The sequence below is a fragment of the Zootoca vivipara genome, chromosome 5 (assembly GCF_965207765.1).
Source record: "Zootoca vivipara chromosome 5, rZooViv2.hap1.1, whole genome shotgun sequence".
In the NCBI taxonomy this organism is placed as follows: domain Eukaryota; kingdom Metazoa; phylum Chordata; class Lepidosauria; order Squamata; family Lacertidae; genus Zootoca; species Zootoca vivipara.
The window spans coordinates 93,497,510-93,521,850 of NC_142588.1; the positions used below are offsets into that span (position 1 = coordinate 93,497,510).

The 24,341-nt window shown below is 47.4% G+C and overlaps 1 protein-coding gene across 4 annotated transcripts in view; it reads right to left on the reverse strand.

Annotated features, from left to right (window-relative positions):
• PCYT1A (phosphate cytidylyltransferase 1A, choline) overlaps positions 1-23,861 on the reverse strand; it is a 31,475-nt gene extending 7,614 nt beyond the window's left edge. Inside the window, exons 1-5 of one of the 4 annotated variants that reach the window (XM_060274271.2) lie at positions 22,806-23,861; positions 7,651-7,803; positions 5,000-5,099; positions 1,975-2,091; positions 281-432 (exon numbers count right to left, since the gene is read on the reverse strand). In XM_060274271.2, coding sequence (XP_060130254.2) covers positions 281-432; positions 1,975-2,091; positions 5,000-5,099; positions 7,651-7,803; positions 22,806-23,252 — 969 coding nt within the window. In that variant the 5' untranslated portion in view covers positions 23,253-23,861. Of the gene's footprint in view, positions 1-280; positions 433-1,974; positions 2,092-4,999; positions 5,100-7,650; positions 7,804-11,781; positions 11,891-12,319; positions 12,573-17,744; positions 17,999-22,805 lie in introns of those variants that run through there. The other 3 variants (XM_035133242.3, XM_035133243.3, XM_088669324.1) reach the window with 3 other exon arrangements.
• Positions 23,862-24,341: the final 480 nt, after the last annotated feature.

Consider the following 24,341-nt stretch of genomic DNA (forward strand, 5'->3'; position numbering starts at 1 on the left):
GACGAGGTAGCAGCAGAACCCGCCGAAGGCACAAGAGAGGCCAAAGCGACCGGTGGATGAGGGCGCCAAGCAGTGACTGGCACAGAGACATGGAGCAAGGAAGGCCTTTCAGCCCTGCTGCCACTGGGGCGCCCCCATCAGAGGGCAGGAAGATTGGAGCCTGGCTCCCTTTTTGACACAGCTCCGAGAATCCCACTTGGCCGTAAGGCTAAGGACTGGAAGAGCTCCAGGGGACCCAGGCCCCTTCCCTCCAAACCACCTTTCAAAGAGGCTCTTTTACCCTGTGCTCAGCCAAAAACTCGGGCGTCAGGGTCCACGGGGCGTTCCTCACCACCTCGTCCACGTAGCGGCAGTGCTGCACGGCGTCGTAGCGCTCGGCCTCGTTCATCACCGTGAAGCCCTTGAAGTTGTGCGTCAGCTCGTCGCTGCAGACTGCAATCGTGGAAACAGCAACGGGGTGAGAACATGAGCCCTGAGCCTCTTAAGCAACCCTGCCCGTCCTCGTTGGGGCGCCTCCTCCCCGGAGCTCCCGCCTAGGACACCCCGTGGTGTCACAGCACCATCTAGGAAAGGGCTGCAGCTCAGGGACATCTGTGCTGCATGCAGAAGGCTCTGGGGTGAAGCCCTGACATCTCCGGGTAGGGCTGGGAGAGACCCCCTGCCTGAAAACCCCACAGAGCCGCTGCCGATCAGTGCAGACAGTATTGAGTTAGATGGACCACAGGTCTGATTCAGGAAATGGCACCTTCCCAGGGAGCTGGGTACGTTTAGCCTGGATAAGAGGAGATGTAGAGGAGATATGATAGCCACCTTCAAATATCTAAAGGGCTGTCGTGTGGAAGATGAAGCAAGCTTGTTCTCTCCTCTGGAGGACGGGACTTGAACCAATGGATTAAAGTTACAAGAAAGTAGATTCTTGTAAGAAGAAGAACATTCTGACAGTAAGGGCTGTTTGGCAGTGGAATGGATTTCCTCTGGAGGTTGTGGACTCTCCTTCCTTGGAGGTTCTCCAGCAGAGGTTGGATGGCCATCTGTCTTGGGTGATTTAACTGAGTTTCCTGCATTGCAGGGGGTTGGACTAAATGACTCTCAGGGTCCCTTCCAACTCTATGATTCTATGATTTTGGCTTAACCCCTCAAACTACATCTCCGGCTGAAACAAGGTGCACATGCTCCCATCAACACCTTCCCTCCCCCCAACACTTCTACGTTTAATATTCCTGGGACAAAGGGCTGAGTTTTGCTTTTTCAGAAATCTCCGCAAGCCACTGTATACAAGGAATTGCACTTTTTGGAATAGCAGTATGTATCACTTCAAGAACTGCATAAACATTCAGAAATAAACTGTACAGAGAGCTAACTGCACAATAAAATTTTGCTAAAACGCTACAAAGTCAAGACGGTATCTCAGGAAAAGGAAGAAGGAAGCTTTGCCTGGCATCTGGACCCCAGTGAGGGAATAGCCTCCCTTGTGACATCTGGCCAGGTGGAACAGACAAAAGGCAGCAGCGTATAAAGACAGGCCAATATAGCCAACACACGACTGCCATGATGGCCAACTTAGAGAGGGGCCCACTTTCGCATTGGACACACTTTAATGGAATGAAATCTGAATTGATTTCAAATGGCAATGGAACGCATACTGACTTGTTCATTTTTGTTGCACAGGTGATTCAGATCAGCTATGGATTCGATCAGTTTCAACTTAACACTTTCTGGGGTCCTGCGTTTTAGACAAGCCTCCTTGGCTGTCTTCTGGGCCATGTTTTTCCTCCAGGGGAAAAAGTACTCTCTCTTGTCTGCTCTGAATCTTCTGCCGAATCAAGATCCCTGGGTAAATCTAACCAAGTTCTAGCGTTATGAGAGAGGAAGGGAAAATTTCTCTCTACCTGCTTCTTACATATCATGCGTGGTTCCCCCAGCCAGGTAGCTTTCCTCCAAAATGTTTATGGAGTCAAAGGAGCTCTGCCTTACCCCCTACAATCAGGTACGTGTTTGGGAAGAGGTTTTTCGCCTGCATCAAGGCCCGTGCATGCCCAGAGTGGAAAAGGTCAAATATTCCGTCGGCGTAAACCCTGACTGGTCTGTCCACTAAGAAGAGGAAAAAGGAAAATGCTTGTTAGTGAGATGTTCCAACCCCAAATCCAAGATTGTGTCTGCTAAACTAGAGTGGTTCTCTTTGTGGTGACTTGAAGAACAGCTTCCTTCATTCAAGTCCTCAGAGTTCCTGGTTGCAGGCAAATCCACAGAGACAATGGCTTCAAGTTACAAGAAAGGAGATTCCCAAGGAGAGCAAGAGCTGTTCGACAGCGGAATAGTCTCCCTTGGGACTCTTCCTCCTTGGAGGTTTTTAAGAAGAGGTTGGATGGCCATCTGTCTTGGATGCTTTAGCTGAGATTCCTACAAATTGCAGGGGGTTGGACTAGATGACCCTCGGGGGTCACTTCCAACTCTATGACACAGTCAGACCTGGAGCCTTTGCAAAAGTAGCAGCAATCAATCAACCAATCAATCAATCAGGGCAGGCGAGCAAGGAGACTTCCCTCTTCTCCAGCTTCAGCTCCTTGGTGCATCAGCAATAAGGACCCCTTTGGCTGTAATGCCTTTCGGGCACTGATTAGATTTTCACTGGTCACAAGAGATCTACTCAAATAGGGAATCTCCAGGGAATCTCAGCATATGAAGTACACCTGGAAAAACAGGTCTGATATTTTGGGAACCAGCATAATTGCAAGCAACTCCGCCCTGCTGTAAACTCAACCACGCACCCCCTTCCACATGCGGCTGTGTCTCACAGCTCCAACATGCGCAGGAAGGATATCCATGTGCAAGGGGGACCCATGCTTTGAGGAAATCGGGGAGACCGACCAAATTCCTATGGAGTCAGTGACGGCCACCCAGTGACGGCCACCCAGCTTTAAATGAGGATTAAACAAATGCATGCAAGTTAAGTCTACCAAGAGCTAGGAGCCACAATGCTTATGTTCTTCCTCGGCCGTTGGTTGGATGCCGGTTGCTGGGAACCCCGGGACGCAAGACTTGCTCTTGCTCCCAGGCCCCGTTTGTGGGCTTCCTGCAGGAATCTGACTGGGCACAGTCCGGAGTGCCGGACGAGGTGAGCCTTTGGCCTGACCTGGCAGGCTCTCCTTATGTTTGTACAAATGAACATGGCCCAAAGCGCCAAACTGCCCGTGACCCCCAGTTCAAGGCTAAATCAGGGCTGTTTATCAAGCCTGGAAGCCTGCAGATAAGGATGTAAGGGAAGCCTGCTGGATCAGGTCAGTGGCCCCTGTCCAGCAGCTTGCTCTGACAGTGGCCAGATTCCTGTGCGAAGCCCACAAGCAGGATCCGAGAGCAGGGACAACTGTCATTTTGAGCCATAACACCTCCAACAGGGCAGGCAAACCGGAGCCATTGTGACTAGCAGCCATCACGAGCCTTTCCCTCCTCCATGAATTGGTGGAGTTCCCTTTTAAAGCCACCCGAGGTGGTGGCCACCCCTGCCTCCTGGGGGAGTGAGTTCCAAAGATTAACTCTGTGCTCTGCAAATGGTCTTGAACGTGGGACCTTGGGGGTGACAGGCAGGGATTCACCCTGTGCTCCACTGCCCAGCTGTGGCCAAAGAAAGGAACAGGAGGGAAACTGGCCAAGGAAGCCTCCTGCATTGCAGGGGGTTGGACTAATGACCCTTGGGGGGACCATCCAGCTGTAGGGAGCTAGCATTCCTTGCTTGCTGCTCTGAGCGACTGGGGAGCCTCGTCTGGCTCAATGCCTCCTCTCCCCGATCCTCTGCCTTTTCCTTGCTCTCTGATACACAGGAGCCAGGCACCGCCCACCTGCTGAGGCCACAAAGCCGCTCTTTGATCTGATAGACTGAAAGGGCAGGCTCAGCCTCACCTCCCATGACTTCTCAGGTATTAGCAGAGAGATTAAGGGGATTTCGTAGCTGCATTGTGAAAGTGGGGCTGGGTGAAGCAGAGGTGGGGCTCTGCACTTTGCCCTCAAGTCAGCAGAAGGGAGCCCAGAGGCAACCCCTCCCTTTGCCTTCCTGAACTCTTGACTGGGGATTAGGAGGGCAAATCTCTGCTGAGAAGGAAGCTGGGAAGGCGGGGGGGGGGGGGAGCATCTTGCTAAAGGCTGCTCCAGTTTTGATAGATCCAGAAGGGCATTTCGATAAGAAATAAATAAATAAGAAATAAATATAGCCCTTTGAGATCACAGCATCCTTGATAGAGACCATGAGCGAGTGTGGGAGCAGCTATTGTGTTTTGCTATATATATATGGACCTCTCAGTTGGCACCCACCCAGAAGGGGTGGAGAAGGGAATAGGGGAGAAAGATGAGGGGATTATAATAAATGTAGTGGTTTGGGTTGGAGTAGGACCTTGGAGACTAGGGTTCAAAACCCCACTCGGCCCTGAAGCTCACTGAAGAAGAAGAAGAAGAAGAAGAGTTTGGATTTGATATCCCGCTTTATCACTACCCGAAGGAGTCTCAAAGCGGCTAACATTCTCCTTTCCCCTCCTCCCCCACAACAGACATCCTGTGAGGTGGGTGGGGCTGAGAGACTTCAGAGAAGTGTGACTAGCCCAAGGTCACCCAGCAGCTGCATGTGGAGGAGCGGAGACTCGAACCCGGCTTCCCAGATTACGAGTCTACCACTCTTAACCACTACACCACACTGGCTCTCCACTACACCACACTGGGTGATCTTGGGTGCCTGTCACTGCCTCTCAAACTAACCTACCTCACAGGGCTGTTGTGATGATTAATTGAAAAGGGAGGGAACTATGTAATCCCGCCTTGAGCTCCTTGGAGAAGGTGGGGCATAAAAGCAGTAAATCATCATCATCATCTCCAGGTTTTGATGTCAAAAAAGATGCTTACCTTTTCTCACCCATAAACCACAGGTCCCTTCAAGTCACCGCTGAGAGGGGCTAGACAGAAATAAATCCCTCTCCCCACTTACTCTAAACTGGGCGCTTTGAGAATGACTTACCTGGCGTCCCCCTTAAGGCTTCATCAAACGTCACTCGGGTGTAGGGCTTGCTGTAGTCCACTTCAAGCTCATCGGAAAATGGAGCCGGCTCCCTGAGACCCTAAATTATAAAAGGATATCAAGAAAGTAGGTGAGCTTTAACACACGAGGGGTGAAAGGGCATCTGGATTCAGCACTGAATCAGACCTGAAAACAGACCAAACAGGCCCCAGGCCCAAGGATATGGAAGGACTGCAGCAAGTGGGTGTCTAAAGGGGTCACAGAGCTCACGCTTTCAGAGAACTCCACGTCCACGTCATCCAATGAAGGTGACTGTTGGGAGATTCAGGACAGACTACAGAAAGCCCTTCTTCATGCAGCGCGTAGTCAAGAAGGATACAGACAAGCTGGAACGTGTCCAGAAGAGGGCAACCAAAATGGTCAAAGGCCTGGAAACGATGCCTTATGAGGAACGGCTTAGGGAGCTGGGTATGTTTAGCCTGGAGAAGAGAAGGTTAAGGGGTGATATGACAGCCATGTTCAAATATATGAAAGGATGTCATATGGAGGAGGGAGAAAGGTTGTTTTCTGCTGCTCCAGAGAAGCGGACACGGAGCAATGGATTCAAACCTCAAGAAAGAAGATTCCACCTAAACATTAGGAAGAACTTCCTGACAGTAAGAGCTGTTCGGCAGTGGAATTTGCTACCAAGGAGTGTGGTGGAGTCTCCTTCTTTGGAGGTCTTTAAGCAGAGGCTTGACAGGCATATGTCAAGAATGCTTTGATGGTGTTTGCTGCTTGGCAGGGGGTTGGACTGGATGGCCCTTGTGGTCTCTTCCAACTCTATGATTCTATGATTCTAACTACGGAACTCACTCCCACCAGGATGCGACGATGGCCACCAGCCTGGATGGCTTTAAAAGATGAGACCAATTCGTGGGAGATATGGCTATCAAAGACGGACGCCTTCTCTCTCCACTATCAGGAGGCAGCATGCCTCTGAATGCCAGTTGCTGGAAGTCACAAGAGCGGAGGAGCTGCTGCCGCTGCTGCACTCAGGCCCTGCCTGGGGGATTTGCAGAAGCACCTTGCTGGCCCCTGTGAGAACAGGATGCTGGACTAGATGGGCCACTGGCCTGATTCAGCTACAGGGCTCTTCTGTTCCTGGGTAGCAGGAATGTCATTTGCCCGTTGTTTTGAAGAGCCACTGCCAGTCTGAGCACAGGATGAGACGGCCCAGTGACCCAATGTTCGAAAACCGAGGTGCAAAGGGTTGGCTGCAAGTTCAATTGGAAAAATTGAAAAACACGCAACAGAAGCTGTTTGACTTCCGAGGCACGTTCAAAAATGGAAGCAACTACTTCCGGGTTTTCGGCGTTTGAAAACTGAAACGTTCGGCTTCCGAGACGCTCAAAAAACAAGGCACCGCTGTATTTGCAATTCAGCTTCTCTTGCTGTGGAACCTGAGAACTAATTCCACATAAAATCTAGAGATTCTGAAGGTTTCATATACCACTGTTGTCTTATTCTTTTTTTTTGAAACAAACAAAGAAACTCTTTTGTCTCTTTTCTCTCTCTCCCCATTCTCCGCTGCCACCCCTTTCTTGTCCCAAGTGTACAGAAGTCTAAGAACTCTAAAATGGGGCTGAGCAGGCTCACTGGTCCCAGGAGCCCTGGAATCTTGATTGTGAAGCTGGAAAAGAAAATGGGAGAGCCTTTCACACACCCCTTCCTTGCCCAACTGCAACACAACAGCCCTGCAGTGCTAACAGTTGGGATTCACTCTCTGGCAGTTGCTGCCGCCCCCGCCGCCCTATTTTAGTCACCTCCACTCCTTCTCTAAAGCCATGGCTAGCAGGCTGGCATTCAGGAGCAGCAACACATCCTGTTTGGGGCCGGGGATGCATTGCAACCTTTTGTTGCGGTATGTAGTTGTTAAGAACGATGCTGCCTGCGGGACTGAGACAGTCCACTTGGAGAGATTCAAGCTCCACAACCGCTTCGCAGCCCTGCTTTCCGCTTTGGGCCAGAGGCACAGCCAGTGACCAGAGGAGAGACGGCCGAGAAGGGCAAAGCGCTGCAATCCGATATGAGGAAAGAAGGTTACCGGGTGCATCAGCTGAGAAGTCCTGATCTGAGATGACAGCTAGAGAGAATGATTGCTAGGATAAGGGATTCTTCTCCTGAGAAGGGACAGTAGGCAGCCATCACATTACAGCAGCCTTTGCCAACCTGGCACCATCCTGATGTTTTGGACTACAACTCCCATCAGCCCTTGCCAGCAGGGACATAGCATGCCTGGGCTGGCGTGAGTGTGGCTGTGAAAGCTGGGGCTGATGGGAGTTGTGGTTCAAAGCATTTGGAGGGCACTGGATTGGCAAAGGCGACATTATGCACATTAGGCAAGGTCTGGAATCACTTTGGCACAATGTGTAATCCAGAGCCCTGGCTGTTAAAAGAACCAGGAAGCAAAACAGCAATGCCCACAATTCTGATACTGCTTTAAAAACAAAACAAAAAAACCACCTTTAAAATCTGCCCTTGGTAAATGTTAAGTTAGCCGAAGAGGGTTGCATTTGGCACTGTAAGGGCTGGAGTTCAGCAAGCGTCATCCAGCTCTTCTGCAAGTTAAACATTAAGCAGAAACCTCCTGCCATTTTTCTTTTACTTACCAAGCAGTTCCGCGGCATTTTGGAGGGGATGCCATCCGCTTCGGCCGCCCCGTTGGGGCCCACCCCTTCTTTTCTCCTCTTCCTGGAATTCAGCCTGGCTGAGCCCTGGGGTTCCATCCCGCGAATTGCGTCCGGGAGCTCGGCTGGAAAGACCTGTGGGAACGAATGAGGCGTGGTTGTTTTTTAAAATTAAAAAAAGAAGGGTGGGGGGAACCAGCAACCAGAAAAGGACTCTGTGTGTAGTGGGTTGATCAGAGGAGCAGATCGTCTGAGCTGCCAACAGCCAGCAGCCTTTCTAGCGGAAGAGGCTCAAGGTGGGAATGTTTTGAGTCCTCCTCTGAGCCGCCTCTTATCTGCCATAGTGACAAGAGGGCAGTAAAAACCAGCTGGCAGCCAGGAAGGTCTTTCTCCCATGACCCAGCAGGAATGCAAGAACAGAGAGAGAAGGGGGTGTGGACAGAGAGCACTCAGTGGCAGGCCTTATTTTAGCACTCGGTTAAAAGCAACCGGTGGGCAAAAGATTGAGCTGTCGGTTTGGGGGGAGGGTGGACAGGACAAAGCAGAGACCTTAATCAAAATGAGCCAAGGACCTGTCTCTTCCAAAGGTCCGAGCAACATGGCAAAACCTTTACAGCTTCCTCTGCAGTTGCAGGATTCCCTGACTCTCTTCTACAGAGGAACATTGGAACCACAGTGAATGAGCAGGCTTCTTACTGGCCGCTGCACAATGAGCGGTAGCTCAGCAATGGAAGAACCAGCCTGAAATGCCCCTCAAGATATGGGGAAATAGTATATGGGGTACAGCAATGTCTGAGCGACTCACTAGACACAGGAAGGCAATTAAAGGCATAACGAATAGAGGCACCTTCCAAGAAACCTTTCTTGAACTATGTGAATGACTAAAATCAAGACCTTCTTACACCAACTGCTCAATAGTCTCAGTGGAGAGGTTATGCTAAGTAATCTGTTTGAATGTTGAATGTGTCAAACAAACACAGTTAGCTATACTGCTGGGTAAGTGTTTAATGGTTGTTGTATTTGTATAAAAACCAATGAAAATTGTTTTTTTAAAATAAATAAATAATAGAAGTTGGAAGATTAGTTGTTGAAAGATTTAGGAAAGGTAAAAGAAAGTACAGTGGTACCTTGGTTCCCGAATGGCTTAGTTGCCGAATAAATCGGCTCCCAAACGCCGCAAACCCGGAAGTGAGTGTTCCAGTTTGCGAACATTTTTCACGGCTTCTGTTGAGTGCAGGAAGCTCCTGCAGCCAATCAGAAGCTGCACCTTGGTTTTTGAATGGTTTCGGGAGTCGAAAGGACTCCCGGAACAGATTAAGTTCGAGAACCAAGGTACCACTGTATACTTCATTATGCAGCACATAGTCAAACTAGGGAACTCATTTCCACATGAGGCTGTGACGGCTACTAACTTGGATGGCTTTAAAAAAGGATTAGACAAACACACAGAGGAGAGGGCTATTGGAGGCTATTAGCTCACTCTCCTAAGAGCACTTCCAAAATGAGGAGATGCAACCATTTCCTCCTTCTGGATTCTGTTGGCAGAAATTTCCCTGCCCCATATAACCATGAGCAGCTCATTAAATGTCTCATTTTGTGCAAAAGTTCTGCAGTGAGCTGTTGGGAAGAGGCAAAACTACAAACCGCTGCAGGCACACCATTGTTTTAGATAGGAAAGGCTAATAGCCCTGTGAACCTATTGCCTGAGGGCATTTCAATCCTGCATTCCTTACTATGCATAACTTACAATAGCCTGGTTAACATGCAACAAACCATGAATTAACAATGGGTTACGACAGGATCAAACAAACAATGGCTTGCGTGGGGTGGATGAACAAACCAAGGTCAAGGATCTGCAGGAAGCCAATCCATGGTTAAAACAAAACAAGCCAACAATAAATCATAGCTTCAGATCACGGTGTGTTGGCAATAAACAAATCATAGTTCAGCTGCTGGGCAGAGTTCACACATAATGCTAAGCCATGCTTTAATAAACCATAACTTTAAAAACAGTGGCTTAGCGTTATGTCTGAACTAGACCAGTATAGGTCAAGACCCGCTGCATCCTGAGAAACAGAGTTCAGCTTCAGCTAAAAACCCAGAAGAGGTGTTAACCCCACCCCACCCCCGACTGCAAAAGCTGACAGCACCACCCTCCCAACCTCAGTCATAAGGAAAATGGGCCTAATAATCTTATGCAGATTGTTGCAGAACCAGATAGCTCCTCTAAGTCCAGCATCCTTTTTTCAACAGTAGCCCAAGATCGATTTAACTCCAAGCAATATAATATCAATAGTCATGCTGACTATTTAAGTAAGCAATGGGGGGGGGGGGGAGGCCAATTAACTGATTTAAATCCAGTTTTCCATTTATATGTCTTCAAATATTTGTTTCCTAAACAGTGGTGCAAATCTGAACACTAAGCCACGCCAATTCAACAGCAGAATATTTGTACAGTGGTACCTTGGTTTACAAACTTAATCCGTTCCGGAAGTCCGTTCTTAAACCAAAGCGTTCTTAAACCAAGGCGTGCTTTCCCATGGCAGCCGGGGGACTCAATTTACAAATGGAAAACATTCAACAGGAAGCAAAACATGTTCTTATTCCAAGGCAAAGTTCACAAACCAAAACACCTACTTCCGGGTTTGCAGCGTTCTTAATCCCAGTTGTTCATAAACTAAGCTGTTCTTAAACCAAGGTACCACTGTATAGAAGGTTTTGCCCTGACCTTGCATCTTTTTGAGGCACTGCTAAATTTTGCACACTTTCTCTTTAACTTACAGAGGATATGTCTTTAGAATATTCCCAAAATGGGTCTCTCCTAAAACCAGCACACACAACTTTTTGTGAGGCTAAATACAAGAACATAGGAACGACAAGCCTGGCTCGTCTCGCTCTGCCTTGGCCCATCACGGCTCTCTTCAAGGTGTTTAATGTACACCACTTAACTTGTTTTGCCAGTACATTAACCACTTGGGAATCGGTTCACACCCACTCCAACTTCTTTTTGCTGGATCTCATGTTTACGGCATCTTAAAAAGCAGAGACATCACCTTGCCGACAAAGGTCCGTATAGTTAAAGCTATGGTTTTCCCAGTAGTGATGTATGGAAGTGAGAGCTGGACCATGAAGAAGGCTGATCGCTGAAGAATTGATGCTTTTGAATTATGGTGCTGGAGGAGACTCTTGAGAGTCCCATGGACTGCAAGAAGATCAAACCTCTCCATTCTGAAGGAAATCAGCCCTGAGTGCTCCCTGGAAGGACGTGAAGCTGAGGCTCCAATACTTTGGCCACCTCATGAGAAGAGAAGAATCCTTGGAAAAGACCCTGATGTTGGGAAAGATGGAGGGCACAAGGAGAAGGGGACGACAGAGGACGAGATGGTTGGACAGTGTTCTCGAAGCTACGAACATGAGTTTGACCAAACTGCGTGAGGCAGTGCAAGACAGGAGTGCCTGGCGTGCTCTGGTCCATGGGGAAGACATGACTAAACGACTAAACATCAAAAAGTTTATGGTGCTGTGACACAACCACCCCTTGCATTCTGGTCTCACTTTATGAGACAGAGATCAGGTAACCTCAGGCCTCTCTCTGTCTGGTCACCAGAACTAGCCACACTCCTCCCTGGACCACAGCTCAGTGGTAGAGCATCTGCTACCGGTACTTGCAACCAAGTGAAGATGCCTGGGCACCAGGATCTTGACTGTTTTCACACACTAATGCCCCATCCTGTAGAATTCTATCAGTTATATTTTATCTGCACAATTAGAATGAATTTCTGGAACCAAAATGCTTTTTCTGTGCAGCCTGAACAGGAGCAGTCGCCATTAAGAAAAAGAGGTCGAAATAGGCCAATATATATACAGACTGTCCCTAGATAAAGCGACTTTTCTTCTTTAAGTTCTCAGAGGTCTTAACTTAGCTCAGGGTTGTCATCTGAACTAGCCAGATGTTTAACTGAGAATGATTCACAGTAGGTTCATCATTTGAAAAATAAAACTTTAGAGCAGTCTTGCCCAAAAATGGCAACTAGAAAGATGGAACCCATGGGCCTTGTCCGTGCTTCTGGAGTGAAGCCCAACGTATCTGGAAAAGAGAAGAACTTTGCATACCTTGGAACAGAGGGAAACAGGAGGTTTGAAAGACAGAGGCAGAAACTGGTTCCAGGCTGAAAAGCAGAACCTGTGCAGACCTTTCATGGGTCTGGAATCAAAGGAATATTTCATAAAATCATAGAATCATAGAGTTGGAAGAGACCACAAGGGTCATCCAGTCCAACCCCCTGCCAAGCAGGAAACACCATCAAAGCATTCTTGACATAAAGACCTCCAAAGAAGGAGACTCCACCACACTCCTTGGTAGCAAATTCCAGTGTCGAACACCTCTTACTGTCAGGAAGTTCTTCCTAATGTTTAGGTGGAATCTTCTTTCTTGTAGTTTCCTAATGTTTAGGTGGAATCTTCTTTCTTGTATTGCTAAAGAATGCTTGCCACGGGTTTCAAAACTTTCAGAGTGAGTGAAAGTTTGCTAGTCTTTGCACTGAGAGCAGGTTTTGACATCCAGGGAAAAAAATTGCACGCCGTTAACAATGCCTGATCCAGCATTCTGGGCAAAGTATCAACAAAGCAATGGAATGAGGAAATAACTCACCTTTCCACGCAAAGTAGGTTGGAAAGGATCTGGTTCAGATAAGGAAAGCAGAGGGAGCCTGGTGGAAAAATCTTGTTACTTGTTAGTAGGAGGTGAAGGGTGAAGTTGTCCCTCTGGAAAATGCCTACAGGCAGCTGCCTGGAGGGAGGTTTCATGGGGGAAGAAGTGAGCTCTATACAAAGACCTAATTGCAGACGTAGGAGAGTCTAACCCCAAAATCTGCATACCCCGCAGAGCTTCCAGTTCCAGTGCTGAGATTGAGGCAGGATAGTTCTGCATTTCTAAGTTATCAGGTCACCCGAGCAGTGCCAGGCACTATGACTTTCTGCCAATACTGTAATGCCTCTTTCGCTGACTCACACGCCTGCTGAGCAAATCCACACCCAAATCTTGCATTCCGCCAGCTCTTCTGGAGAAATTCCCAAGGCGAGAAAGATTATTTCTTTTTCCAATAAATGCCTAGAACTGGATATCGTTAAGGCAAGTAAAGACAAATAATATAGCAACGTTTTTATACATCCTCACACAGAAGAAATTCTTAACTCAATGTCAGCACCCACCAATAAACAAATGTTTAGAATGCCTTAAAGGCTCCAGCCCTTCCCATGTGTCGCAAATCAGAGAAGCCCTGTCTCTATTATATTTTGGGCACATACCAAAGACCTTCCTTTTCCACTAAGTCTTTGAAATTGTAAAAGGACATAGGATTTTTATGTTTGAATATGTACTGAACTACCTTTAATTGCTGTTTTCTTTGGAAAATTTAAATATTTAAATAAACTCTAATGCTCTTTTCATCCCAGCCTATCTATGCTGGACTTGAACTTGTTTTTATTGTTAAATCCCTCAGGGATATTTTATGTGGAACAATTCAAAAATGAAATACTGTATATTCCTGCATATAAGACTACTTTTTAACCCAGGAAAATCTTCTCAAAAGTCAGGGGTCATCTTATACGCTGGGTCGTATTTCTTATACGGCGAGTATATCCCAAACTCTATATTTTAACTGGAAAAGTTGGGGGTTGTCTTATACGCCCAGTGGTCTTATACGCCGGAATATACGGGTAAATAAACACGAGACTTCAATCTAGAACAGTCTTATGGATATGGATATGGATCTGAAGATGGAGTGATGACCTCTGCCTTGGCTTTAAAAGAGGATTAGACAAATTCATGGGGAATAAGGCTATCAATGGCTATGATCCCCCTCCCCTGTCTCTCATTTTCCCTGGCTAGTAGTCTTGCTGGCAGGGATGGGTGAGAACAAGAGTTCAACAGCATCTGCAGGGCTAAAGGTTCTCCTTTGCTGGTGTAGGTGAAGAACCTATTCATTTACGTTCATCTTATGGTTAACGGGCAAGATTCTCCAAACTGGTTTCTGCATGTCTTTGCCATCCTTTGTGTTCTATTTAACACAAAAACCACAGCAAAAGCAAACCAAACCTTCCCTCTGCAACACCAGGAAGTATTTCAGGACAGTCAAGACGAAGAAACAACCAGGCTTTTAATTCAGGTCGCTCTGACCACCACGAGCTCCACACCCTTATACTTCCTTGGCAGTTGTCCAAGCGTGGCTATATTCTGTGGCAAGCAGCTCAAGATCCATGTCACAATTAAGACAATTGGAGCGTTCAGCAACTGCAGGCAATTATAGGAAGATCAGGTTTTGAGGTCTAAAGGGAATGCTCATTCATTTAAGTCACTCGTCTCTAAAAATAATCTCCCTTCGGCTGCAATTTGTACTTGATCATGTAAACCTCATGCTGTGATCACATCTTTTGAAGTTTGGGGATATATTTGCTTTTGAATCTCATGTCACTGCCTTTCTGGGTTTTCTTTTTCATCCAGAGAAGCTGATGCGACTTAAGATACTAAATGCACTACTCATCTGAAACAGGTTGAAACTGCCATCATGCAATTGCCCAAGTTGCAAATTTCAGCGCCACCACATATGGTGCTGCCCTTTAAAGATGGGGAAAAAACAGAAAGGTGAACTACATAACTGCTAGGGTGGAAGCAGGTGTGTGTGTGTGTGTGTGTGTGTGTGATCACCCCCTATAAAATTATTTGCAAGGCTAATATAATTATAGGGCTGGAATGCGCCAATGGCAGTTCCTAAGGCCAGCATAGTCCAACAAAGAAAAATAAAAACAAAAGAGACTTGGATCTGGGTTACTCTCTCTTCTCAAGATGTCCACTTTTTGCTGTTGCAGACCAATGTGAATACTCATTCCTTTACAGGAATGTGTTGCTTTCTTTTTCTGAGGCACTGACTGGCTTTGCCTTGCATGGTCACTGCTCTGACCCAGCACAGTGAGTCATGAGGGACAGACACTTTACCTCTGAGAGGCTGGGCTCAGGAATGGATTTTGCAACTAAGGATAGAAGGGTTCAAGCCTCTTAGTCACAAAGTGGTTGTCATCGAGCCACCGCTTCTCTGGTGACATTTCTCTCTGTAGTTTCCAGAACAACTCAGATGGGTGGGGAAAAGAGAGATAGCAGCAGCCTCCTTCCTTCACTTGCTAAACTGCTTCCATCTCTGCATGCCTTCCTCCCACTAGCTGTTTCGGAAACAGTTCAAGGGCTAAATAGAAAATTATGTCCACAGCGAGTTACTCCTCTATGTTTGTGTGGTGGTGAAATGGAAAAGTGTAGGCTAATGCTTTATGCATTATAGTGGGAGGCGGTGAGAATTATCCAAAGGAAAACATGCAAAGCAACTTAGCAGGTGAGCACCCAATGAACTATTCTGCAGCTGTTTTGCAAAAAATAAACAGTGTGGGCAGTAGAAAAAAAGGAACACCCCACGATTGACCAGCAGATTGTAATCGGCCTGTCGGCCTGGTATATGATATCTAACCCCCTCCCCCACAGGCTTTCCATGTGACACACAGACCATTCCATCTTGCATTTTCTTTGCCTTTTGGCCTCGGCCTGTGATGCACTCTCTCTCAACCCAAGAGTATATTTACCTGCCCATTGAAGTTATCACTTCACACATCTGATAAAGGCGACTCTGATCCCCAAAAGCTAATGCCATAATATACTGTTAAAATTTATTTGCCACAGAACCTTTTGCCATCATTTCTTGCTACCCCAGAGCTTCAGCTCTCATAAAGGCAATGGCTGTAGAAGCACAAAGATGTCTATATAAGTGCTGCAAGATCTAAATTATACCGCAGTCTCCCCACAAAACTAATTTGAGACCATTGCAAAGAAAGCCCAAGGCAGAAAAAAACCCACACTTAGAACAGCAAAATAGATCACAGACAAGGGCTACTATTGTGGCAGCATGATAGAGATGTAGGCATGAACTTATTTGGGACTGCTGCAATCACTGCATCTAAGAAACATCTCATGCAGTTCACAGTCTGAACAGTGGCTACTTTCCTTCAAAAAGCACTTCACGCAACTCATCCTAAATGCCTGTCGAAACCTTCAGTATCATACCATGACAGTGATACATACAAAATCTGTAACTATTTACTGTTGCTTGGGGAGAGGGGGGAATCTCCCTAACCACCAAACAACACCATCAGCGTTTTGCATTTCCAATAAGTCCCCCTCCCCCCCGGGCATTCCTTTAAGCTGAGCAAACACAATGCCCTTTTCTAATGACTAGCATTGCTTATTACTGTTCATTGGGCTTTTGTTTTTACGTATGTTGCATGTTACCATAGAATTGTAGAGCTAGAAGGAACTCCGAGGGTCATTTAGTCCAACCCCCTGCAACGCAGGAATCACAGCTGAAGAATTCTCACTTTATGTCCATCCAGTTTAAATACCTCCAATGAAGCAGAGTCCATCACTTTATGAGGGAATCCGGAAATATTATATGACACCTCCCTTTCCTATGGTATTATTTATTTATGTGCAAATATTTTCATTTAATGGAAGTCGCTGGGAGGCCTTCTAATGACAAACGTCTAATAGGTTTAATAAATAAATACAAAATTCCCATTCTATCTGTATTTCTTTTTTTAAAAAGCACTCCTGGCTAGCCCCTGCCCCCCCAATATTTGTACACAACAAGATTCTCTTAAAGCAGGGCTAACTGCCTAGCCATCCTCCCCTTCCCACTCAAGCCCCTGGGGTCACCTTTCCCATAACAGTCCCCATCAAGGTGCAGAGCAGCACCTTCTCCACCCCCACAGGTGTGTCATAACCCTGTTCCAAGCCCTGTCAACACCGTCACTTACAACCAGGGTCGCCGCCTGTCCTGTACATACAGGACTGTCCCGTGTTTCAATGCAAAAAGCCACGTTGTGCATTTATACAGCTTTGTCCTGTCTTTTGGGTCCTCTCTCTCTCTCTGTGCCAAGTTAGGGAACCTCTCCAAACGCTTGTGCTTAAAAGGGTGTGTCTAATAATAATAATAATAATTTATTATTTATACCCTGCCCATCTGGCTGGGTTTCCCCAGCCACTCTGGGCGGCTCCCAACCGAATATTAAAAATACAATACAATTAATAACACAATACATGGTAAAATACCAGGCACTGAAGCTCTGGCCAGCTAAGCGCAGACAGATTTACAAATCCGCGTATACGCCCGTGCGTGTGCGACAAGCCGCAGATGGGCTCTCCTGCTGGGGGTTGCCTTTATCCAAGACACGTCCTCTTTTTCAGGGGTAAAATTTGTGGCGAACTGCCTTTACAGTCATACCTCGGGTTAAGTACGCTTCAGGTTGAGTACTTTCAATTTAAGTACTCCGCGGACCCGTCTGGAACGGATTAATCCACTTTCCATTACTTTCAATGGGAAAGTTTGCTTCAGGTTGAAGGTTAGGTACGGAATTCCAGAACCAATTAAGTCCTTGGTACCTGAGGTACCACTGTATTTGTTTTGAATGGCCATCATAGCGTGATCTCTCTCTCTCTCTCTCTTCTAGAGAAGGCAGCCCTGTTTAGGGAGGCTTTTATCTGTTTAAGAAATTAGTGTATTTTAATGTTTTTGTTGGAAGCCGCCCAGAGTGGCTGGGGAAACCCAGCCAGATGATGAGCGGGGTATAAATAACAAATAAATTATTATTATTATTATTATTATTATTATTATTATTATTATTATTATTCTGAATTTGGCAACCCTATTTAGGTCTGCGAGAGATTGCGATGGGTTGCTCTGAAGTCACTCCAGCACCAGATTTTTTGGGGGTGGGTGAGATCGCACCCCCCAAGAAAACCCAGCAACGCCCCCCTCCCCTCCTGTATTTCCCCTGCTTACAACCAGCCCCACCGCCTCCCCTTTCAGGCGAGAGGCATCACCAGGCAGGGGAGGTCAACCTCGGGGGGGGAGGAATTTAGGGTGCCCCTTTTCCCCTCCAGGAAGGAGTCACGGGGATCTCGCCAGGGCCAAGCACTCACACAAGCCCCCTCCCCAACACCATGACCCCCGGCCCCGACCGGCGCGGCTCCGACCTACCCGCCTGCCTCCCTCGGTCTCCGTTCTCCGGCTCCCCTTCGCGCAGCGCCAACGGGGCCGAGCCGGAAGTGTTTCCAGCCGGACCCACCCGGCGACGGACCGGCCGAAACGGTCCTCCTCTTTCGCCTGCTCCCCCCGGAAACAGCAACACAGACGCGGAAGGTTCCGGTGATGGGAGAAATAGAACCATAGCGTAGCGTGATAGAGTCGGGAGGGACCCCCCCCCCCCGGGGTCAACTAGTCCAGGCACCCCCAAACTCGGCCCTCCAAATGTTTTGGGACTAGAATTTCCATCATCCCTGACCACTGGTTCTGTTAGCTAGGGATGATGGGAATTGTAGTCCCAAAACATCCGGAGGACCGAGTTTGGTGGTGCCTGATCTACTCCAAGCCTACCCCACCCCCGCCATTTTTTGCCCAACGCGGATCTCGAACTCACGACTCTTGAGATGAAGAGTCTCCTACGCTCTATGGACAGCAATCCACGCCCAGCCCCACTAGGAAAACGACAGACCTTTCACGGCGTTGTGCTTGGCGGGGGCGTCGGCCTGTTCTCCCTTAATCCAAGGGTTGTGGGTTCGAGCCCAGCATTGGGCAAAAAGATTCCACCCGTGGCCCTAGCGGGTTGGGCTGGATGACCCTCGGGGTCCCTTCCAACTCTATGATCTGTAGGCATACACATGTGCTCGGAAGCCACTTTGGGCTGCCTTAGTCAAGATAAAAGGTGACTAACAAAGTCAATAACTAATAATGATATTATTAATAATAATAAAGGGATCTTGTAGGTGCCGCAAACAAACCTTGCCACCAGGCCCAAAGCTTAGTCTTAGCATTCAGCCCCCATCCCATTCTCTCATATTTTACGGCTGGGTACACAACATGCCTTTAAAGCACATTCTTCCCCCCACCTCAAAGAATTCTGGGTCCCGTAGTTTTATCCCTCGCAAGGTCACAATTCCCAGCAACCCCTTAAGACACTACGGTTCCCAGGATTCTTGGGGTGAAGTCTTGTGTTTTAAAAGTGCTTTAAATGCAAGGTGCAGGGGTGTGTGTGTGTGTGTGTGTGTGTGTGTGTGTGTGTGTGTGCAGGTGTGCAGCCTTATGGTTCACCCAGACAGCACCCTGGGAACACATTCTTTCCTTCAAAGAATTCTGGGCCTGTAGTTTTACCTCTGTGGTTGTGGTGAGACCTTTCTGGGCACCCTTTTCATTCATTTATTTAATTTCTATACAGCCCTTCATCGGAGGATCTCGGGGCTGTTGGCAATACTTTGCATTATGGAGTCCTACAGTAATATCCTGCCGTTTGCCTAGCTTTTCGAAACCATAGCAGCACAGCAGTGCATAATTAAACATTCTCCTAGAACAAATATTGCATTGTGCCACTGTGGTTAAAAGTCGTGCGCTTGAAGCTAACTGCATAATATTAAGATATCAGTGTGTTGTTGTTACAATACAGTACTGTCGTGATCTTTCATTGTGTAATTCTAACAATGCATGGCATTGTTCAGTTTCCATACAGAATAACCTTACTTTCTGTTAGCCTTTGCAGTCATGTGGATGTAGTTTTTAAATCTAATGCTACCTCTGAATACCAGAGGAGTGGTGGGCTATGCAGTTTAAATAAATTTGCCTAGGGAGATCTGGTTAATTTCTGACGGAAGGAAAAATTGAGGAAGTGTCTTCTTAATTTGTAACTTACAGTACAGTGAGTGCAATGATATACACATGTTCTCAGAATGGGTTTTAGCCTTGGTTTCCCTTAATCGCTACCCTTTTCCTGTCCTCTGCTTCCCTTATATCACTCTTGTCATTTAAGTTTGCAAGCCTGAAGGCAAGGTCTCTTTGGCTGTGTACACACTCTAAACTTAAAACACATTCGAAGCACACTTTCCCCCTCAGAGAATTCTGGGCATTGTAGTTTACCCCTTCCAAAGTTACCATGCCCAGTAGCCTTCCAGAAACTATGTTGTTGTTGTTGTTTAGTCGTTTAGTCATGTCCGACTCTTCGTGACCCCATGGACCATAGCACGCCAGGCACTCCTGTCTTGCACTGCCTCCCGCAGTTTGGTCAAACTCATGTTCGTAGCTTCGAGAACACTGTCCAACCATCTTGTCCTCTGACGTCCCCTTCTCCTAGTGCTCTCAATCTTTCCCAACATCAGGGTCTTTTCCAAGGATTCTTCTCTTCTCATGAGGTGGCCAAAGTATTGGAGCCTCAGCTTCACGATCTGTCCTTCCAGGGAGCACTCAGGGCTGATTTCCTTAAGAATGGAGAGGTTTGATCTTCTTGCAGTCCATGGGACTCTCAAGAGTCTCCTCCAGCACCACAATTCAAAAGCATCAATTCTTCGGCGATCAGCCTTCTTTATGGTCCAGCTCTCACTTCCATACATCACTACTGGGAAAACCATAGCTTTAACTATACGGACCTTTGTCGGCAAGGTGATGTCTCTGCTTTTTAAGATGCTGTCTAGGTTTGTCTAGGTTTGTTTGACAGACAGCATCCAGAAACTATAGTGCCCAGAATTCTTTGAGGGGCAAAATGTGCTTTCAAGGTATCGTGTGTATGCAGCCTATGTCCCCCTGATGTGAACCACTTTGGGAGACAGTAATGGTTAAATTCAGTGAGATTTATTTCTGAGTTTCTGAACCGGATAACTATTTCATATTTCTGAAAGTGCCTAGAATGTATGTGGCACCATACAATGTTTAAAGACCAACAAGGGAAGGCTTGCAAACTTCGTACACCCCCCCAAAAAAGCTATGAGACAAAAGGCAAAGAGAAGCACAGAGGTGCTAAAATGTAGGATTCCATTAACAACAGTTTGTTAAACATTTTCCCCAGACGTTGCCACCTAGGCTGATTTACAGGATGTTCCCTATTCCTCTTACTTTGAAATGCACTATCTTCAACTTTGGTTGTGGTCCGTTCTATGGCGGACCTACATTTTTGGGGCCCTGAAGCTGTCATGGGGGCCCCTTTGCAACCAGCAACAATGTTTGTGTAACCACTGTTATCTTCTTCCATGGGGTTGTGAAGCTTCCTTAGTTTCATAGTAAATGTGCCCCTGGGTCTGTTTATACCACAGTCCTATCTAAGCAACTCTGCCCAGTAGCAAACCCCACCGAGTTCAATGGAACTTAATGCTCTGGGTTAGGTGCATAGAGCTTAAATAACAGCCTTAACAACTGCGGCAACCCTTCCAAAAGCTCGAGCTTGCTAAAAAACCACAGCTTCTGCACGATAAGGCAATTCTTACGCACTTATTAATATAAAAAAGAGTTAGGCTTAAAGTGGATCGGCAGCTGCACTCCAGAGGAATAGAACATACTACCCAAGTTAAGTTAATAATAAAGGTAAAGGTAAAGGGACCCCTGATTGTTAGGTCCAGTCGTGACCGACTCTGAGGTTGCGGCACTCATCTCGTGTTATTGGCCAAGGGAGCTGGCGTACAGCTTCCAGGTCATGTGGCCAGCATGACTAAGCCACTTCTGGCAAACCAGAGCAGCACACAGAAACGCCGTTTACCTTCCCGCTGTAGAGGTACTTATTTATCTACTTGCACTTTGAGGTGCTTTCAAACTGCTAGGTTTGCAGGAGCAGGGACCGAGCAACAGGAGCTCACCCCGCCGCGGGGATTCGAACCGCCAACCTTCTGATCGGCAAGCCCTAGGCTCTGTGGTTTAACCCACAGCGCCACCTGCGTCCCATAAGGTAATAATAAAAATCTGGCTAAAAAGCTCTATCGTATACCCTTGGTTAATGCATGAAAGAGATACAGATCTACTTAAATGTCTATGCTTTATAGCAGGTCAGTCTTTTTTGTACATCTTACCCTGTGCTGGTGTCTGCTCTGACTGCTAGCAGATCTTCAGGGCTTCAGGTAGAGAGAGACGTCCACCACCTGCTTACAGGGATCATTTTTAATGGGTGGGGACAAGGACCTGAGCCTGGGACCTTTCACATGCCCCATGGGCTCCACCGGAGAGCCATGCCCCTTTGGCAAATGGGACTAAATTGATTCAGCAAAACAGCTCCTCCCAGCAGCTCCAGCTAATGTATGAAATGCATACTGCTCTTTGTTGTAGATCTCAGGGCAGTTCACAACCGTCCTGGAAAAAGCGAGATTTGGATCCTGCAGTGCCTGAATGCTTTTTCAATAGAATCCAGGCCGAACACTTAAAACAGGGGTCAGCAACCTTTTCCAGCCGTGGGCCGGTCCACTGTCCCTCAGACCATGTGGTGGGCCGGACTATATTTTGAAAAAAATATAATGAATGAATTCCTATGCTCCACAAATAACCCAGAGACGCATTTTAAATGAAAGCACACATTCTACTCATGTAAAAACATGCTGATTCCCGGACCGTCTGTGGGCCGGACTGAGAAGGCGATTGGGCCGCATCTGGACCACAGGCCTGAGGTTGCCTACCCCTGACTTAGGACATGCTTCCAATGGGTGAATCACCAATGATTTAACATACCCTCCAACATTTCTCATAAGGGTGTCCAATTCCATTATTATTATTATTATTATTATTAATAATAATTTTTATTCCCCTGCCCATCTGACCGGGTTGCCCCAGCCACTCTGGGCAGCTTCCAACATATATAAAAACAAAACAAAACATTTAAAAGTTCCCTATCCAGGGCTGCCTTCCGATGCCTTCTAAAGTTGTAGTTACTTATCTCCGTGGCTCGGGGGTTGCATAACTCCATACCCTCCCAACATTTCTCAGAAGAAAATAGGGCAGTCCTAAGGAATAGCGGGACATTCCGGGATCAAATCAGAAACCTGGATGGCTGCTGTAAATCCAGAACTGCCCCTGGGAAATAGGGGCACTTGGAGGGTCTGATTCAACCAGGGGGTGGGCTCTTAATGAAATCCACGAGTCTCCCAATTTCTAGCCACATTTCTGGGCAGAGGTAACGGCGCTCTGTACATGTTCAGAGGCAATCCCCTTCTTAATAAGCCATTCCAACACGGCTGAGATTGGAGGTCTCAAAAAACAAAAGTAGAAATGAATTAAAACGAAACAAGAGAGACTTGGGCTTACCCACTCGGCCAGGATCTGCTGTTCTATCTCCTCCTCTTGCTCCTGGCCCTGTGTTTCGTCCCCAGAGCCACAGCTCCCCGCAGGGGACGGGGCCCTGGTGTCTCGCCACCGGCTCTCCATGCTGGGCTCTGCCGTGTGAACGGAGGCGAGGGGGGTCAGGGAGCACATGGGGCACAGGTCGCCCTCGGCCGACCCGGAGAAGGGCGCCTCACACAGCAGGCAGCGCTTGGACTTCTTGCTGTGCTTGAGCGGCTTGTCTGCCATGGCCGGAGGGTCAAGGGGAGGCCACGCTGGGGAAGAGCAACCAACCAAAGGGGAACAGGGCAGAGGAAGCGGCAGGGGAGGCGGAAGGAGGAGCCAAGCATGCTGCCACCTCCCACTTCCTGGCGCTGCACTCCCTTTGCAGACCACAAGGGGGTGACATTGCTCACTTGCGGAGGAAGACATTTCCTGCTACATAGAAGTGAGCTGCAGAAGTAGCTGCTTCAGGGCCTTATGCTACCTCCCCCCCTACTGGGCTGGAGGCCCATTACACAGGTCCTAGGGAGCAGCTCTGCTAATAATGAAGCAAAACCCGAGAAATAGCCTTTAAAAAAAAAAGAAGGAAATGGTGACAAAAAGTGGGGTGGGTTGTTGCAGCCAGTCCCCTTGCATGCATCCCAGGCTCGGTCCTTGGCATCTTTCGATTAAAATAACAGAAGCTTGCAAGGCTGCGAACGATTCTGCAGAGTTGTAGCCTTGGTCCGGAGTCTTGACACCATAGAAGCAGCTCTTAATGTTTTCAAGTACAATCCGGGCATTAAAGAACCAGGTGGAAGCTCGACTCAAAAGTATGGCCCTGGGATACACGCCAGCTGCTTCTATTTAACGGGGATTGCCCATGTTTAATACCTGGCCTGTTAAATTGTTCTTTCTGTTTAAACATGGGATTTTTTTAAAAAAGGTTTTTTTTTTTGTGGTTTCAAAAGGCAAATTATGTCGGCAGAAAATGGTCGCTCTTCAGGCAGGCTGCATTTCCCTCTGTACGGTCTCTTGGAGTTAAATCTCAGAAGGGGCAGCTGCATCTTGTGATCTCATGCGTATTAAATGCACATGCACAAACCACCACTTCATACGCAGCAGCAGCCAAGATAAATTCTGAACTGTTGATACCGTGAGATCGTCGTTTCTCTAGAATGCCTTTATCCAAAGATGACTTAAAACACCTCTTGCCTTGTCAGTTACTGAGGACCAAATGAACCCTGAAAATAGAGTACTGTAGTTTCAGCACTGCCCTGGGCAGATCTTTTGCTATATTAGGGATTTTTTAAGTGCGTCTCACTTCCATTTGCACCATGTCTCATGCTGCAGGCAGCTGAAATGGATGGCCTCTCATGCTAGCCTGCTCTTAAGAGTGCTGGATTCCTGCTAGCTGTCACATGGAGACATTCTCATTGCCAGAAACCTTTCTTCCCAATGAATACCGTAGAAGAGATCTGTTCCTGGTCATCCTTTTCCGGCTAACTTTATGCTGCCCCCTGCTGCTTTTATTGTCTT